The sequence below is a fragment of the Zootoca vivipara genome, chromosome 10 (assembly GCF_965207765.1).
Source record: "Zootoca vivipara chromosome 10, rZooViv2.hap1.1, whole genome shotgun sequence".
In the NCBI taxonomy this organism is placed as follows: Eukaryota; Metazoa; Chordata; class Lepidosauria; order Squamata; family Lacertidae; genus Zootoca; species Zootoca vivipara.
Genome location: NC_142593.1, coordinates 1,319,768 through 1,339,634, shown reverse-complemented (window position 1 = coordinate 1,339,634; position 19,867 = coordinate 1,319,768). Strand labels below are relative to the sequence as shown.

General features: G+C 44.1%; 1 protein-coding gene across 7 annotated transcripts in view; it reads right to left on the bottom strand.

Moving 5' to 3' along the window:
• Positions 1-19,867, bottom strand: part of DOCK8 (dedicator of cytokinesis 8) — a 148,781-nt gene that overhangs the window by 120,888 nt on the left and 8,026 nt on the right. For 6 of the 7 annotated variants that reach the window (XR_015946139.1, XR_009558306.2, XR_015946140.1 and 3 more), the window contains exons 3-5: positions 12,135-12,310; positions 4,542-4,613; positions 2,056-2,179 (exon numbers count right to left, since the gene is read on the bottom strand). Coding sequence is in view for 4 of the 7 variants with exons in the window: in XM_035100303.3 (XP_034956194.3) it covers positions 2,056-2,179; positions 4,542-4,613; positions 12,135-12,310 (372 nt within the window). In the remaining 3 variants the exon portion in view is untranslated. Of the gene's footprint in view, positions 1-2,055; positions 2,180-4,541; positions 4,614-12,134; positions 12,311-17,918; positions 18,077-19,867 lie in introns of those variants that run through there. The other variant, XM_035100306.3, reaches the window with a different exon arrangement.

Genomic DNA, 19,867 nt, shown 5'->3' with positions numbered 1-19,867 from the left:
TATTATTATTATTTTCAAAAAATGAAAGATAGGGTTGAAGCTCTGGTGAGATTTATGAGCTGCAACCTTTACTGGAAAAGGGAAGGGGACACTGATATTTCAGGGGGGAAATCACTGGGGCATCTGGAGAGCCAGTCACATGAAAGCATTGTCATGTGAAATGCCCTCTCCCCAGTTGTATGCAAGAAGCCACACATGGATCAAGATGGGCTTTGGGTTCATATTGCTATGAACAGTGCTATTTTTCTAGAAAAAGAGGTGCTGAAACTCACCGTGAATGCCTCCCTTGTTCTCTTACCGTTTCCCCCTTTTTAATACATAGTCATAAAGTAAGCCATGGCAGGGTTTTTAAGCATTTGAGAAATATAAGACATACCCCCAAAATAAGCCATACTTCCGTGCTGCGGAAACCAACCCCCACAGGCACCTCCACTCACAGAGTCACTCCATGCGGCCGGCACTGCAGGAGCGCCATCAGCTGTGAAGTGGCGCTCCAAGAGCTCCACTTAGCAGCTGATCGTGCTCCCGCCTTGCTGGCTGCATCCCCACGCTCCGCCTTCTCGTCCACCGCCGTCCCTGCCGCTTCCGTGCTTGCCGCCACCGCTGGGCTCACTGCTTCTTCCTTGCCTGGCCCGGCCAAGGAGCTTGGAGTGCCCTGCAGTGGCGGGCAGAGGGCCTGAGCCAGCGGCCACCGCCTGGCCCGGCCAAGGACGCCTGCCGCCCCGCCACCCGGAACCGGTGGCTGCTGCAGCGCTGAGCACTCAAGAGAGCCCAGCAGTGCCCTGAGCCGTAAAAACCATACCTGTAATAATAATAATAATAATAATAATAATAAGAAGAAGAAGAAGAAGAAGAAGAAGAAGAAGAAGAAGAAGACATCCCACCGAAAGTAAGCCACCCTGTGTTTTTTGAGGAAAAAAAGTTATAAGACGGTGTCTTAAAAAAGGGGAAACACGGTATAATGACAATGGTGCCCAACTGAGAGATGCTAGAATTGAGTTCCAGTGGCTTTAAAAAAGCTCAGCTTATGAGGGTTTTTGTGGGGGGGGGGGTGCCAGATCCCTCTAAGTATTAAAATCTAATCAAGTCAAGCTAATTTCCTGGTGAGGTGATGGGCTATTAAGGGGTTTGGTGTGAGATGACAAATGCGTGGGTCCTCCTCCTTCAACAGATAAAGTCAGAGTTTAGAGTAGTAAAGAATTGTGGCAGTGATGTGGCCTAGACAAAAAGCAGCAAGCTGGAAAGAGGATATTTGATTTCTGTTTGAATCCAAGGCTGCAGCAATGGAAGAAACAAGACCCTTTTGGGGTGTTAATGCTGTGAACCTCTACATTGTAGGCCAGGGGTCAGCAACCTTTTTCAGCCGTGGGCCGGTCCACTGTCCCTCAGACCATGTGGGGGGCCAGACTATATTTTGAAGGAAAAAATGAACGAATTCCTATGCCCCACAAATAACCCAGAGATGCATTTTAAATAAAAGGGCACATTCTACTCATGTAAAAACACGCTGATCCCTGGACCATCCGCGGGCTGGATTGAGAAGGTGATTGGGTCGCTTCTGGCCCACGGGCCTTAGGTTGCCTACCCCAGTTGTAGGCTCATGTTATATACAGGTGTAAATGGATCATATATAACAAAGATACCAGTCTCCACCGTCTCTCATTCCCCAAAGGAAACACAATCCCTGCGTAAGCGCCTGGAACCCCTGGAATCTCACATCGCTTGGAGATTGGGGTGTCGTGCAACAATATTAAAAATTACAAGTGATTTGCCCTTTAGAGTCATTATATTTACCAATGAGCAAGTGATGAATTAAATATCTAGTGTGCCTAATGTACCAAATACATATTTGGTATGTAGCGGGCAAGAATGCAATTAGTTGGGAGCTGCCCTGAGTGGCTGGGGAAACCCAGACAGATGGGCAGGGTATAAATAAATGCTGATGCTGCTGCTGCTGCTGCTGCTGCTGCTGCTGCTGCTGCTGCTGCTGCTGCTGCTAGTTCCACCCCTCTTCCCTGTTCAGCCCAGGCCAGAAGCTATCTCAAAGGAAAATACCTGATAATTTGAATCACTGTCATCTAAAACTTCAGATTCAAATGTTTGCTTCTGAAGGGACTTGTGGAAATCGCTCCTGGATCCCCTTTTTGTTAAGATGCCTGTCTCATTACTTCCTTGGTTTCTTAAAGAATAAAAAATAGCAAGTTAGATTTCAATAAAAATGGGGGGGGGATGAAAGCACGATCACTATCAAATAAATAAGTTCAGCTGAAATATCATGGCATCCATACAATAGTGCCAGTCTAATGAATTAACATAATGGAAAATAAATTTAAATGGAATATAAATTTATCATAATATACTGAAATGCCATATCCTTATTATGAAGTTCAAATTAAAGCAGATTACAAAGGATATTCCATGTTTATATTTATATTGTTCATCAGAAGAATGCCCCGCTCCAAAAGTCGCTCAAATAAACTATGTAACTGCCAAGCAGGTAATTTGCTATGAAGTTTTGGGCAAGGACATCTCAGAATGGTCAGAGGCAGAAGTATATGGCATGTGGAGCGATACAACACAGCCACTGCCCTTACAATGGTCTCCCTTCAATGTATAACTTACCCAGCCACAATGTGTGTTCCAGCAGAAGCCACCAAGAGACTACTGCCACTGCTTTGGTTGTATCTAGTCTTACTTCTGGCCTAGTTACCACTCTAAATCTCTAGACTTTCTAATGTTTGCTTCCATGCAGGGCTCTATTAAGGCCATAAGTAGGATCATCTGAACCTACCAGCCAAACTCACTTATCCCATGCCACATGGCAGCCCCTCTTAGTTCTGCCCGTCTCCACTGCAGGTTCACCAGAACTACCTGCCTGTAGCTCTAGGTCCCATAAAGGTAAAGGGACCCCTGACCATTAGGTCCAGTCGTGACCGACTCTGGGGTTGCGCGCTCATCTCGCTCTATAGGCCGAGGGAGCCGGCGTTTGTCCGCAGACAGCTTCTGGGTCATGTGGCCAGCATGACAAAGCTGCTTCTGGCGAACCAGAGAAGCACACGGAAACACCGTTTACCTTCTCACTGCACCGTACCTATTTATCTACTTGCACTTTGACGTGATTTCGAACTGCTAGGTTGGCAGCAGCTGGGACCGAACAACGGGAGCTCACTCTGTCGTGGGGATTCAAACCACCGACCTTCTGATCAGCAAGCCCTAGGCTCTGTGGTTTAGACCACAGCACCACCTGCGTCCCCCCTAGGTCCCATAGTACACCCTTAAACATGATAGATTCTGCCCTTTATTGAGATTCTGCTACAAGCAGCTTAATTTACTGCTAGACTGAAACCCAAGACTCTCCATGTGTGTCCCCATAGACCAGACCAGAGCCACTTTCATTTTTTGAGAAAACACCTTTTTGCAGCCACGCCTACTAAGTAACACCATGTTGATTAATTCAGGTTCCTTTCTTTCCAAAGCAACAGCAATACACTGAAATGCTTTGTTGTCTTGCATAACAAATATGCCACAATAAACAATTGCAGACTCTCCAAGTGTCCCTATTTTCCAGGGACATCCCTGATTTAGAGAAGCCATCCAAGTTTCTGATTTGATCCTAGAATGTCCCACTTTTCCTTATGATGTCCCCATTTTATTGGAGAAATGTTGCAGGGTATGGAGAAATTCGACCCCCCCGAGTCATCTGAAGACAATTCTGTATAGGTTTTTTTAAAAAGTGTTTAATGTTTTCTTATGTTATTATATACGGTGAAAGCTGCCCAGAGTGGCTGGGGCAACCCAGTAAGATGTGTGGGATATAAATACTAAAATTATCATTATGGAATGGGAAGTCCCTATTTTCATCAGATAAATTTTGGAGGTCATGCAATTGTTGATCACAGAGACACTTTTTATTACATTTTTGGAGAGTAAAAAGTAAACACAACTGATGGTTGTCTTTTAATATATTGCATTTTAATTGTTTGCCAGTTGACTGAGAATGAAAAGCGAAGCTCTAAAGCACCTTCCTTGCCTTCCCTGTTCTCCTTGGGCAGGACCTTGCTTGGGAAACTGTCTTAACTACACAGCATTAAAGACAAGAGGGCTAGAGAGTTTTAATTATGAAGCTATAATGTCTGAGAATTGTTCTCATGTGGTGGGCAAATAACCGTCAAAATTATGCCATGCCATTGGAAGTTGCCCTATACTGAGTCAGACTAATGGTTCATCTTTGCTCAGCACTACCTGCTCTGACTGGCAGCTGCTCTCCAGGGTTTCAGGCAAGAGTGTCCCCCCCCCCCCCCAGCCCTGCCTGGAGATGCTGGGGATCGATCCTGGGACCTTCTGCCTGCAAAGCAAATGCTCCACCACTGAGCTATGGTCCTTCCTCCTTCTAGTTGCCAGTGAGAATATCTAGTGAGAGACTAATCCTACCTCTTGACAAGTTAAGGGACTAGTCAAAACAAAAAATGTTAATATTCCTCTGGAAATAAAAAATATTTAAAATAATTGTTTAGACTCTTTGCTGCAAATGTGGCACTTACTTTCGATTCACTATCAGCCAGTCACGAATATAGGTCTGAATACAATCCCGGACATGTGGATCCAATTCAGCCCTGGAGAGGGTACAAGAATATTAATATGCATAGCTAATTACAATGCACAACTTATTTTTTAGGAATATGAATGGGGAACTACAGGCGTGGGGGCCAAACACAACCTGCTAAATTTCTCTATTTAGCCTTCATAACTGTCTCCAAGTCACATCCCTCAACAGCCCTAATTTACCCTAATGTTGGCCTGGTCAAAATGCATCTTTAAACTCTGAGTATGCCCCTAGCTTGTCTGCAAGGAAGATACTGAGGAGTGTGCGAGTGTGTGTAGAAATTGCCTACCATTACAAATGTAAAATTTACATTTGTTCCTTTGCCTGCTTCTTGTTCTGGCCCCATCCCCCATCGGCAACTGCCCCCACTCAAACATGGTCCAGAAGAGGATGTGGTCCTTGGGTTCAAAAAGGTTCCCCATCCCTGAATTATAGCTAAAAAGGAACAAACCATACAAAGTCAAATAATAAACCACACAAATACAAATATCATTTTTTAAAGGAGTATGTTGTTTAAACTCAAAAAAATAATCCATACTATCTCCAGCCAGTGAATTGAGGAACAGCAGAAGACTAAATGATTGGTCTTCTTGGAGTGGAAAAATTGGAGTGGAGGGAGAATGCATTCTGGCTCAAATGAGATAAAAGTTAAAAAGCTAAAGGACCCCTGGACAGTTGTCTGGTTGAATTCAACTATGGGATATGGTGTTCATCTCCGCTTTCAGGCTGAGGGAGCCGCTGTTTGTCTGCAGACAGATTTTCTGGGTCACGTGACCAGCATGACCGAACCACATCTGGCACACGGGACACTGTGAAGGGCGCCAGAGCACATGGAAACACTGTTTACCTTCCTGCCGCAGTGGGACCTATTTATCTACTTGTGCTGGGATGCTTTCAGACTGCTAGGTTGGCAGGAGCTGGTTGTGTGGATTTGAACTGTTGACCTTATGATCTGCAAGCCCAAGAGGCTCTCTGGTTTAGGCCACAGCACCACCTGTGTCCCTCAAATGAGATAAGAATTCATTTATCTCAAGCCTGGAAGGAGGAAATGTTAAGTGATGCTCTTGGTCTTTGCTATTTGTGGCTACTAGCCATGATGTTCGGAGGCAGTTTCCTTGGGAATCCCAGTTGCTGAAACCACAGGAGGGGAGGGAGCTCTTGTGCTCCGGTCCTGCTTGTGGCTTTGGCTGCTGGACTAGATGGACCATTGGCCTGATTCTGCAGGCTCCTTAGGTTTGAAAGGATCAGGTTCTGTAACCTTCCCCAGCCTGGTGCCCTCTAGGTGCCCTCCCACTCCAACTTCCAGCAGTCCCTGACCAACATGGCCAGTGGTCAGGGAGGGCAGGAGCTACAGATGCAGCAACATCTGGAAAGGAGGCAGCACTAAGCGGAATAAGACAGACCAACAAAGAGACTAAGCATTAGGCATTTTCATCTGTTCACTCTTATATTTGGCCAGGGGGGAACGTTGCACCTGCTAAGTACTTAATTGGCTGAGTTGCCCATTCCTGATCTTTGCAGTACAGTAATGGGTAACTCAGCAAATGTCAAAATGCAGGGCCGGTCAGCTTCATCCATAACTTCTTAATTTCCCTCCAAAGCACAAGTAGATTAAAATTACATTCTCACTCTGTCCCACCCATGATATAGTGAAAAGAGAATATAGTGATTAGTGGATAGAGGAGGGAGCAGCTCTATTAATACAGAGCTCAAATGAAGTGAGTGGCTCATGTGTGGCAGATGCTTGCATGTGTCAATATAGCAGCAGGAAAAGACCACTAGGTGTCAGCAGAGTGCCAAACTCTCACTCAAAGTGAATTTCAAAATGTTTTCATTGGTTTCCTAAATCAATAGTGAACAGTGATAATTCCTACAGTATCTGAAATGGATCGCAGTCCAGCTTCCATCTGCATCCTCTGTTGCTGATGTACCAGGCCTGTGTGGAAACCCTCAGATTCAAATATTTCAGAATATTTATAGCCCGTTTAGAATACAGTGGTACCTCGGATTACAAACACTTCAGGTTAAAGACTCTGCTAACCCAGAAGTAGTACCTCGGGTTAAGAACTTTACCTCAGGATGAGAACAGAAATCGCGTGTCAGCGGTGCAGCGGGAGGCCCCGTTAGCCAAAGTGGTACTGCAAGTTAAGAACGGACCTCCGGAACTAATTACGTTTGTAACCAGAGCTGCCACTGTACTGATTCTGGAAGGTGCTGTTATTGTGAGAGACTTCCAATTTAATAGGAAAGCTGCAGGAATACCATAGACTGGCTCCCTGCAAGATACCTGTGATCTCTGCAATGTAAAGTCTCTATCTCTGTCCAGCCATACCTGCTTTTGAATATCTGAACTACACTGGAGTCTGCTGACCAATCTTTTTACAAGGGCAAATTGTTGCATACGAAATGCTGTCATTAAAGTTTCAATGTCAGGTATTTAAAAATGTACTTGCATCAAAGGTGGTTTGAACTTTTAGCTCTGCACTTAGCTACTAGCACAGTTTCTCATGCCAGACATGGAATTATTTATAGGGTTATTGCAACCAAATCCTATGTAGTTGTTTAGTCGTTTAGTATTGTCCAACTCTTCGTGACCCAATGGACCAGAGCACGCCAGGCACTCCTGTCTTCCACTGCCTCCCGCAGTTTGGTCAGACTCATGTTCGTAGCTTCAAGGACACTATCCAGCCATCTCGTCCTCTGTCATCCCCTTCTCCTTGTGATCTTTCCCAACATCAGGGTCTTTTCCAGGGAGTCTTCTCTTCTCATGAGGTGGCCAAAGTATTGGAGCCTCAGCTTCAGGATCTGTCCTTCCACTGAGCACTCAGGACTGATTTCCTTCAGAATGGATAGGTTTGATCTTCTTGCAGTCCATGGGACTCTCAAGAGTCTCCTCCAGCACCATAATTCAAAAGCATCAATTCTTCGGCGATCAGCCTTCTTGATGGTCCAGCTCTCACTTCCATACATCACTACTGGGAAAACCATAGCTTTAACTATACAGACCTTTGTCAGCAAGGTGATGTCTCTGCTTTTTAAGATGCTGTCTAGGTTTGTCATTACTTTTCTCCCAAGAAGCAGGCGTCTTTTAATTTCGTGACTGCTGTCACCATCTGCAGTGATCATGGAGCCCAAGAAAGTAAAATCTCTCACTGCCTCCATTTCTTCCCCTTCTATTTGCCAGGAGGTGATGGGACCAGTGGCCATGATCTTTTTTTTTTTTGATGTTGAGCTTCAGACCATGTTTTGCGCTCTCCTCTTTCATCCTCATTAAAAGGTTCTTTAATTCCTCCTCACTTTCTGCCATCAAGGTTGTGTCATCAGCATATCTGAGGTTGTTGATATTTCTTCCGGCAATCTTAATTCCGGTTTGGGATTCATCTAGTCCAGCCTTTCGCATGATGAATTCTGCATATAAGTTAAATAAGCAAGGGGACAATATACAACCTTGTCGTACTCCTTTCCCAATTTTGAACCACTCAGTTGTTCCATATCCAGTTCTAACTGTAGCTTCTTGTCCCACATAGAGATTTCTCAGGAGACAGATGAGATAATCAGGCACTCCCATTTCTTTAAGAACTTGCCATAGTTTGCTGTGGTCGACACAGTCAAATGCTTTTGCGTAGTCAATGAAGCAGAAGTAGATGTTTTTCTGGAACTCTCTAGCTTTCTCCATAATCCAGTGCATGTTTGCAATTTGGTCTCTGGTTCCTCTGCCCCTTCGAAATCCAACTTGCACTTCTGGGAGTTCTTGGTCCACATACTGCTTAAGCCTGCCTTGTAAAATTTTAAGCATTTGCTAGCATGTGGAATTTTAAGCATGTGAAATGAGTGCAATTGTGCAGCAATTCGAGCAATTCGAGCATTCTTTGGCACTGCCCTTCTTTGGGATTTGGATGTAGACTGATCTTCTCCAATCCTCTGGCTATTGCTGAGTTTTCCAAACTTGCTGGCATATTGCGTGTACTGTGAGAGAATATGGACTTTTGGTCTGGTCCAGAAGGGATTTTTTTATGTGCTGACTGTGGCACTTCAAGTACCACATCCAGGTTGAGGCCTATACATTATGTAAAATGTTAACTGGGACTAGGTTCCTCCCCACATAATTTTTTTGGAAGATTTAATTACTGGTAGTAACCCTAAGCAAATGTTTTTAGATTAGGGCAGTGGCACTCTAGGAGAAGGTGTCTAATCCTGTCCTTATTTTTAAATTTTAATTATTTATTTAGATTTGTATACTGTCCTTCAGCCGTAGATCTCAGGGAGGTACACAGCATAAAACACAAGATAAAGACACAAAATACATAATAACCCCCCCCCCCGACACATTTGATGTCAGTCAGCCAAAGGCCTAGGTTAAAGAGGAACATTTTTGCTGGCACCTAAAGGTATGTAATGGAGGCGCCTGCCAAACCTCCCTGGAGAGAGCATTCCACAAATGGGGAGCCACTGCAGAAAAGGTCCTTTCTGGTGTTGTCACCAGCCAAGCCTCTCGTGGAGGAGGCACACAAAGGAGGCCCTCACATGAGGATTGCAGCGTCTGGGTAGGTAGGTTCACATGGAGAGAGGCAGCCCTGAGCTGTGGGTTTATATTTCAAAACCAGCACTTTGAACTGGACTCAGAAACTAATTGGCAGCCAATGCAGTTGGCATCAGTGTAATAATCTAAATCATTTCTCTTATAGCTCCTAATTCTGAAGGAGGGGTGGGTAGAATGAGAGGTACAACAGCTAGCTTTTACAGTGGAACCTTGGTTTTCAAAGGTCTCCGTTTACGAACGTTTTGGAACCCAAACGCTGTAAACCCGGAAATAAATGCTTCTGTTTTCAAATGTGCCTCGAAAGTCGAACTTCCAAGGCAGTTTCCATTTTGAGTTTCCCTATTGTATTGAGGCTTCTGTGTTGAGTTTTCAGGTTTCGAACATTTCAGAACTCGAATGGTCTTCTGGAATGGATTAAGTTCAAAAACTGAGGTTCCACAGTATGAGAGATAGGGAGAGGGAACTGCTGTTAGCTTCATGAAGGGGGGGGGGAGTACAGCATCTGTACCAATCTCTCTCTTATTGCTTTTTGTAAGGATGATACATCACTCCAAATCCTGATAATTATACATCCATTCAAATCTGAGTACAGTACATGAGTGCATCTCTCCCTTCATCCCACACAGAGATTCCAGTTCAGAATGCAATCTCTGCAGCTTTGCTGGCTGAGGGGTGAATCCCCAAAAGCAGAGGTTCTCAACTTTTTTGAGTTCACAGCTCCCTTGACCAACGACATTATTTCTGCAGCACCCCTGTGGGGCTCAGGAGCCCACTTGTGCCCCCCCTGCCTGGTCTCCTGCTCCTCCCCTGCTCCAAGGAGAGGAGCTTCCTCACACTGCCCCACAGGGCCTGGGAAGAGGATGTCCCCAGCCTGAGTGGCCCAACAGAGACTGGCCAAAGGTGAGCATGAGGCCAGCCCCTTACTCACCTTGGGAGGCAGCAGTGGCAGCAGCGGCTGGGAAAGGCTCCCCTTCAGCACCAGGCACTCAGCTCCCAGCAAGCACAAGAAAGGGCAATGCAGTGCCTGCCCGCCTGCCCAGACTCCCACTAGGGCTGGCGGACTGGCTGGCTGGGCTCCCTCCATTCCTTGCTTGCTTGCTTGCTTACTCTAAGGCCGCCTCAGCTCCTGGCACCCAGCACCACCTGACCAGCCCCAGAGGCACCATTCGCCTGGGGAGCTTGTAGCCAGGGCTGCTGCAATGAACAGCTGGGCAAGCCTTTGGAGGCCAAGATGCGAGAGGGCATCCAAGGAGGGAGGGAAGGAGAGAAGGACAGAGCCTAGTGTTGCCCGCAGCACCCCGACCACCATTCAAGTCTTATACATGGATAGTGCATAGGGAGGATGTGGGATTGGTTGCTGCCACGAGTCAGAGACTGTCAGCGACTATTTGACATGTTATTGGTGGCTGTGTCAAGAGCTGGTGTTGATTGGCTGCTGCTGCAGCATTAGGGCGTACAACTGATTGCTCAACAACTCTGGGCAATCTCCCCTCATTTTCTCAATTTGGAGTCCCCAAAATAGGGAGCATCTTATACATGGGGGCGTTATACACAGAAAAAATACAGTAATGTGCCCACAGAATTTAATACCGTATATTCCGGCGTATAAGACGGCTTTTGAACCCAGGAAAATCTTTTCAAAAGTTGGGGGGCCGTCTTACACACCTGGTACAAGAATCTGCAGTCTCAGCATACGGTGGGGGGAGCTCAAAAACGGCAGCGGCTGTATGAACGCGAAGAAGCGTGCGCGGTTCCCTCTTGCTGACTCTGCCTGCCTTGATCTCTCCGCTCTCCTCTCTATAGTTCCATCTCACTGGCTCTGCCTGCCTCGATATCTCCGCCTCTCTCTCCGATCTCTCAACAACTTCTGGAAAATGCTTTCTAGAGCTGAAGCACGAAGGTGCTTCCCTTTAGCACAGTACAGAGTGCTTGTAGCTGGTTGAAATGCCCGCCCTTGTCCTTTAAAACAACAGCCTCCCTGCTCCCCATTCTTCCTCATCTAAGAGCCTGCCAGGTTTCCAACCCCACTTCCCCACCAAAAAACGGCTAGAAAATACTGTATGAGTTTCAGCACAGGGAGGAAAAGAAGAAGAGAGGGAGGGAAGGAGGGGGGGCCACTCAGCAAAGCAGTACATCCCCAACCCACACAGTATTTATATAATCTTTTCCCCTTTCCATAGTCTCTCTTTCTCTCTCCACCCCCCCCCCCCGGTTCGGCTCCCCAGTTTACAGATACTTGACAGGAGAGGACTGTTTTAAAAGCAAATGACCATTGAAAAAAAGAAGTGAAGGCAACAAGTCCTGCCCACCCCCACATTCCACACTCTATCTAATCCTTCCTGCTCCCCTCCCTTACTAGCACTCTCTCTCCTACTACGTACAGCCATTGAGAAGGCTAGAAATTCCTCAATGTTGTAACTGTGATCACTGCTCCCCCTTAAAAAACAAACAGCATGGCAGCTCCCATAGGTTTATTATCTTAACCTTCCTTTCAGCTTCAGAGTGAATTAGGAAATTAATTTAGAGTGAATTAGGAAAAGTTTAATCCACTTGCACGGTTTTATGTTTACATGTTTGATGTCATAAGCATTTGAATTAAAATTAACAGTACCATATTGAGATCAAATCTGATGCTTTTTAAATTTTTATTTAGTGTGCATTGGAAGAGGGGTAGTCTTATATGGCGAGTATATCCCAAACTCTATATTTTAACTGGAAAAGTTGGGGGGTCGTCTTATACACCGGAATATACGGTACATGCCCTTCTTCCCCAGATGTTTCCCTGGAACATATTTTCAATACCAGGGTGAAGCCCCAAACAAGGGTAATAATAATAGTCTATTCCCTAAGCCACTGAGTATTCACAGCCCACTTCTACACATCACCTGGTGGTTAAGGGGAGATGCTTCTTAGCTCGGAAAGTGTACTATCTCTCTGGTGGGCTGCAAACCTGTTGGGAATTTGTTTAAAAAGTAATCCCTGTTTCCATACCCTTCTTCTGGCAATGATGGCTGCAAGGTCCTGTGCTCTTTCGGAGTAAAGACTACCTCCAAATCATCTTCAGGAAAGTCACCAAGTTCTTGCAGGAGTTCCAAATCCAAGTTATTCAGCTGCATTGTTAGGAAACCTTCAAAATCCACTGGTTCTACTGCATCATAGAACTGAGGCTAGATGTTACAAAATGGAAACAAGTGGTTCATAACCTTTTTTTATAGAGGAATGTTCTAAGTACAGCCAATGACTATGGATCATATTCAGTTAAGTTTTACTTAGGGTAAACCCAATTAAATTAATGGTGCCCCCAGATTTTCCTGAAGAAAAGCAGTAGGGCAAACATGGATGAGCCCTCTGTTTCTTGGGTGGGTGGGCTTTAATCAGTGCTTTTTTTCTTTAAAAAGATGTTTAGGGGTACTCTCATTATCTTCCTCATTTGAAATACTGCCCCTCAATGAGGCCAAACTTGGATTCACAAAATGTTTAGGGGTATGCGTATCCCTCCAGAAAAAAAACACTGGCTTTAATTATTTGCTGCCTTTCAACCATTTTTCCTTTTCTTTCTTTTTATAGAAAAATAGCACTTCTTCAATATAACAGTATCCCCAGATGTTGGATTATTACAAGGGAATTAATATTAACCCCCTAGCAATTAACAGGAAGCAGTGAAACTTTGAAAACAGGAAGCTTTTGATTAAAGAAACAGAAGCCCTTAAAATCCTCAAAAGCCTCTCCACAGTAAGGCAATATGACACAGCAACTGTGTTTATAAAAAAACAAGCAAAAACCCACCCAAAGTTATGTCTGAAAAGGTAGGATAACACATAAAATACTGAATGCAGTGATTTAGCAATGCCATCTGGAGGTGTCATGAAAAGTGAGCGGGTGATAATTTGAGGGTAAAAGGCCTAGGGTCAAAGGAGCTACAGTGGTACCTCGGGTTACAAACACTTCGGGTTACAACCTCCACGAACCTGGAAGTAGTTGCTCCGGGTTGCGAACTTTGCTCCAGGATGAGAACAGAAATAGCGGACGGAGGTCTGCGAGCTCTGCAGACCTTGGCACGTCAAAGGTGGGGGGAAACCGCTCCAGTGCAGCGGACCCCTGAAAAAACCCCAGATCGAGCTTTCTGGGGGCATAGTTGTCCGGCTGAGCTTAAAGCTGCTCCCCCCTCCCCGGCAAGGCCCCTGAGAGTGAGGGGGTCGAAGCGGAGGCACATTTTGGACTCAGAAAGTTACCTTTGTCAGTGCAAAGCTGCAGGACTGCGAGGATTGAGCGCTCAATTTCTTCCAAAGAAAATTTCTAAAAGGACTGTACCGTGAATACTGAATTATTTGATCTAATTTGGGGGGGGGGAATTTGGACACAGGAGGGATTTAAAATGGAAGTCAGTTCCTACCCACTGAGAGACTTGGGAAGCAAGGACGAGCACCGAAGCGAGGAACATTTTCTTTTAAAAGCAATAACTTCCAAAGATCTGACTTTGATCTCCCCCCCCCCCGAAGCAACGATGAAATTTAAGTGGATTTTAAAGCCCTGCAAAAGTGCTGAATTTGATTTCAAAGTAACACCCCGGTTCAATGCTGCGGAAAAGCATTGTGACGTCACAATGAGAGGAAATTTTCAAATTCAGCTCCCTATCCAGCTGCGAAATAACTTTCGATTCTGAGTTGGAGAGAAGCCTCCTCCCCCATTTCCTGTTTTTCACCTGTCACAACCTTCAAACCAGAGAGATGGAAGACATAACAGAGGATTTTTACCAGGCTATGTTGAACTTAATGGTGCAAAACAGACAGGAAATGAAGACATGTATTTATGAAACACAGAAATTCAAGGAATGCATTATGGATTTACAGGAAAAGAGTGAAGAAGAAGAGGAGTTGGAAGAGGAGAGGGGAAATGATGGGAAGGAGAAAGATATGGATTTTGGAGAGGAGGACACAATGATTAAAGAAATACTGAAGGACTGTGTTTTCATACAGAGGAGAGAAGATGAATTTTGGCTGAGAAGTGAATAAGACCTGAAAATGGCAAAGGAGAATATTGAGGGCAAAAGTAGAGGGTGGTTTGGGAGGTGGCAGGGAGAGAAATTTGATGAGGGGGCATTGAAACATTGGAGAAGGGCAGTGGGGTGAAAAAATTGAATTGTATTTTTGGATGGATTGATAATTTTGGTTAGAACTTGGACTGGATAGGTTAAGATTTTATGGGTTTTTTGTTAAAGGATGACATTGAATCTGCAGCTGCGGAGGGGGTGGGAAAATTATGATTAGTTAAAAATAAATAAAATTTATTGTGTAATTAAAATTAAATTTTGGAAAATATGGAGATATTTGGAAGCGATATAGGCTGACAAGATATAGGCTGACAAGGTCGACAAGATGGGACGACAGAGGACAAGATGGTTGGACAGTGTTCTCGAAGCTACGAACATGAGTTTGACCAAACTGCGGGAGGCAGTGCAAGACAGGAGTGCCTGGCGTGCTCTGGTCCATGGGGTCACGAAGAGTCGGACACGACTAAACGACTAAACAACAACAACAAATAGGCTAACGGAGAAAATATTTTGTGTTTTAGAAACTGATATAGAATATAAGGTATACTGTAAATTGGATTAGAGTAAATATGAATTGTTGGATTAGTAGAAAAGCCTCTGGCCCTTTTTTGTCTCATTCACCCTGGAGTCTCTGGTGGCAGGGGGGACTTTAGGGGGGAGGGGAGGGGGAGAGGCTAAATAAAGATATAAAGATATAAAGGACTGCCCTTCACTTTTCCTCACTCTGGAGTCTTCTGGTGGCAGGGGGAGGTCCCGGGGGGGGGAGGGGGAGATGCAGGAAAGTGAAGAATTCATAAATAGGGTTAAGAGATAATAAAATGTATATAAATATGATAGAATAAATTGCTAAAGAGGATTGGAAATGGAAATCAGACAGGGGGGATACGGGGAAGTCCACATGACAATGATAAAAATTGAATTTATATTAGATTGGTATTTTTGTTTGTCTGTTTCGTGTTATTTTGTATTGTTGTGTTGGGTATTGTTGTGTTTGTTTTTGTAATAAATTCTGTAAAATCAATAAAAAAAATTTAAAAGAGAAAGAAATTGTGCGGTGGTGGCACGGCGGCATCGGGAAGCCCCATTAGCGAAGTGCACCTCAGGTTAAGAATGGTTTCGGGTTAAGAATGGACCTCCGGAACAAATTAAGTTTGTAACTAGAGGTACCACTGTATTCTTAAGTCAGAAGTAAAGCAAGTTGTTTCTAAAAACATTACTTTTCACATAGCTCCCAATGGCGGGAGACTGCAAAGGGTTAGATATCACTGTGCAATCTAGCCAACAAAATGGTAGTGACTAGAAAGTCCAAGGATGTGTGAACAAGCATTTGTACAGTGGAACCTCGGTTTACGAACACCTCGGTTTACGAACTATCCTAATCCGGAAGTTAGTAAACCGAGGTGCCGGAGGCCTACTGAGCGTCCAATGCCTTTGGGGGCCGGGGAGCGTTTCCGCGACTGGGCTGCAGCCGCAAAAGTGCTCCCCTGCCTCCACGAAGGCATCGGAACGAAGTTCCGGCCTCCGGAAGGCATCGGAGCCGATGCCTTCGCGAAGGCCCTGCTGCTTTAGGCATAGCTGCCAAGTTTTCCCTTTTCTCGCGAGGAAGCCTATTCAGCATAAGGGAAAATCCCTTTAAAAAAGGGATAACTTGGCAGCTATGGCTTTAGGGGGTGTTTTTCCTCGTCTAGAACGGATTAATCAACTTCCCATTACTTTCAATGGGAAAGTTCGCTTCGGTTTATGAACAGACTTCTGGAACCAATTGTGTTCGTAAACCGAGGTTCCACTGTAGTTCATGAAGAGGGACAAGCATTGTGCTCATAGGAACTCTCAGGACTTCATATGTTCTTCAAAATTGCCTTCATACTGAAACTGGGAGGAAGCCCCACTGAATTCAATAAGACTTTCTTCTGAAGAGACATTGTTAGGCTTGCACAGTTAGTCCTGGTGAGCCTGGGTTCAAATTAAACCCTGGAAATTAGCATCAGTTTTCTATCCTGCTACTGAAAACTCATTCTCTATCCTGAGATAGTATTAAAAAGTCAGCCCTTCTCTACATCCTTGCTCACCTCACCAGTTTTTTAAACAGTCCTGTCAATAACTTATTGGGTTGAATATTTTGTTAAGTATAAATTAAGTTTTATTTTTTTCAAGTCCTTGTTTTCTTTTCTCAATCTCAGTGAAGTTTTGCTTAACTGCTAGTATAAAATGAAAAGTAAAGTGCATTTGCATTTCAGTGAGTTCATTTTTTCAAAGATGCTTCAAGAATCATAGAATCATAGAGTTGGAAGAGACCACAAGGGCCATCCAGTCCAACCCCCTGCCAAGCAGGAAACACCACCAAAGCATTCTTGACATATGCCTGTCAAGCCTCTGCTTAAAGACCTCCAAAGAAGGAGACTCTACCACACTCCTTGGCAGCAAATTCCACTGCTGAACAGCTCTTACTGTCAGGAAGTTCTTCCTAATGTTTAGGTGGAATCTTCTTTCTTGTAGTTTGACTCCATTGCTCCATGTCCGCTTCTCTGGAGCAGCAGAAAACAACCTTTCTCCCTCCTCTATATGACGTCCTTTTATATATTTGAACATGGCTATCATATCACCCCTTAACCTTCTCTTCTCCAGGCTAAACATACCCAGCTCCCTAAGGCGTTCCTCATAAGGCATCATTTCCAGGCCTTTGACCATTTGATTGCCCTCCTCTGGACTCGTTCCAGCTTGTCACACAAACTTTATCACACAGCCCAAAAAAGACAAACCCACAAAACCTACAGAGTGTCCCCCAAGCTCAGCTCACCTTGGGCTCCCTCCTCAGTCGCTGGACTCCAGGCTGATGTGACCAAGAAAAATGGTGTGCAGGAAAAAAAAGCATTCTTATTCTGTCTGTGTTTGCCAAACCTAGTGTGATGGCAACCCTTATTGTGGAGAAAGAAGTACAATGCCACTTGAGGTTCTTAAGCAGCTTTAGATAAGTTAACTGTTGAGACTGCAATCTTACAACATGTTAGGGTGCTTAAATCCAATTCATTTACTGCACAGTAGGCAAAAATATTATTTCACCATATAACATTTTTCAGTGTCAAATGATTTCTTTGAAGGACACAAGCTTTCCATTAGATGTACCTTTTAACTGTTTTGGTATACAGTATAATCAAAGGAAGCTATCTGAGAAGTCTTTTGCTTCGCAATCCATTGCTTGGTTCTTCCAAGCTTAAATCCTATTTAAGTCAATGGCACTTACATGTTCATAACTGAAAACACCCATTGTCATTTGAGAAGAACCATGTACACCTTGAGGTTAGTTAAAGACTAACAAATATACTCTAGGATCAGATTTTGTATACTGGATCTACTTTTGGCCCTTCTGGAATTTAAATCAGGCACACACAATTCTATCACATTAGGCTGCAAATAGTTTTAAAATTAATAAACAAAATCTAAATGTACTTGTGGATAAACACAGGTTGTGCCATGTGTTTTTGCTTTCCATCCATGTAAATTGTGCATAATTTGCTGCTCTAAAATTGTGTGCTTGTCACTTCCAGAAAGAATGTTTTGCAAACCTCTGAGGCAAGAAAGAAAAAGGGTTGAAAGAGTATTCATTATAAAAGAAAATGTGTCAAAAAAGAAGTTCAGTGCAGCTGCTGAAGAACTGCTGAGCCTATTTAAGAAACATGGTTTATCCAGCGAAAAGCAAGTAAGCATCATACAAATTGGGTACATACCTTTTCTGTACGGTACAATCAGCAGCAATCAAAATGGCGGATACAGGAAACAAACAGTTTTAGCAAGCTTCTTAGCAGAAGCATTTGAAAGCAAAAGAGGGACACACACACCCTCCCAACGAATAACCCACAAAGAACAAGTTAAACACCACAACTTCTCAGATTGAGGAAGTGAGTAAAATGATGGTGGTTAGCTTTGACAGACAGGAAGTGTACAATTATTATAGCGTTCCAAAGCTGTAGCTTAAGAAAATGTAGTTTTAAAAGTCTGAAGATCTTATATTCAACAAAAACTATGCAATGGCAAAATAACCTTTACATTTAGATGAAACAGAAAGGAATAATTATATCTGAAAAATAGGGGTTGTCATGTTTAGTTTAGAACAGGCAGCTATTCTGAAAGATTCCATGTTGTTTCAAAACATCATGGGGAGTCTAGAAAAAGCAATGCTCTGTAGAGTTACCTTAGGACTGTATAACTCTAAAGTGGGGGTGGGATAATTTTTATTACTGTATTTCTTTTTATTTATTAAATGTCTATACCTCCCTTCATCCAAGGATCACAGGTGGGTTTGCAATATAAAAACACAAAAATATATAACATAGTAACAAACAAAAGCAATATCCGGTCACACAGTATTTATTTGTTTATTGTTTATTGTTAATTTTGCTGTGTTAAATGTGTAGTCTGTAGTTGTCTTCCTTTGTAATGTTTTCTTTTGAAATATTTAAGATAATATTTTAGTTTCCTGTTAATTATGGTGCTTTGAATGTATACTTTATATTTTACTTTGTTCAGTCATGTTTTATTCTAGATTGTTGTAAACCACTTTGAAAAATAATTATAAGTTATGTTTTGCAAGATCTTTATCTCCATCTCCCCCCACCGGGCCAATGTTGACTCAGGGGCAGAACCATCCACCAGTCAATCAATCATCTGGTGTCAGAATGACATCAGGTGGTTGACACCTGTCAGAATGTAGCACTTTCTGCAGCATTTCCCAAACACCTGAGAATCAGCTACTCATTGGGCTCTTGGGAGCCCTGACCAAGGAGCTTCGAAGGCACTGCCAGTTGGCAGTATGTGCAAAGCCCCTTTTGGCTAAATTTGCAGGTGAAAATGGCATGCAAGCCGGGAGTTTCCTACATCTCCTGTATACAGCTCCACAGAACAAATCATGCTGCAAGTTTGAAAATGCCACCTCAGGTTATTCCACATACAATTTTAAATATTTTAGCTACTGATAATGTTATACTGCTCTGTTTTTAATTTGTATTGTTTTTAATTTTATTGTCTACTAGTGGTTTTCAGCCCGTTTAATAACGGGCGCTAGAACATCCTGGGGTTCGGAGAAGCGCTTGCGCAGCGCTTCTCCGAACCCTGGGACCCGCCCTTGCTGTCGGCGGCAGGGGGACAGGAACGGAGGAGAAAGTGCTGCTTTCTCCTCTTTCCTTCCTCTCCCCCAGCCGCCGACAGGAAGGACGCACGCACTCTTCCCCCCCCCCGCCTCCTCCAACCGCCGCTCCTCTCACGGGCCAGGGAGGGTTGTGAGGAGGCCTTCGCCGGCCTCCACCCTCGCTTCCCTGACGTGCCCTGCAGTGAGGCGGTGTCCGGCGGGAGTGGCGGTTGGAGGAGGCAGGGGGGGGAGAGTGCGCGCGCGCAGTCTCTGCTGTCCAATCCCTGTATCCCTAGTGCACATGCGCAGTGACCCAGGGACACACGGGACAGCTTGGACGCAGGGACAACTTGGACATTATTATATAGGATTTTGCTTTAATTCTTGTACACCACCCAGAAGTAATTACATAAGAGACGATATATAAATAAATATTTCCCTTGTTAAGCATGGCATTCATTCTCAATTGCTTTAAATAAGGGGACACACCAATAAATTAAGCATTTCATCAGGATACTTTAAAATCCTAAACATTATTGGTCTGATTTTAAA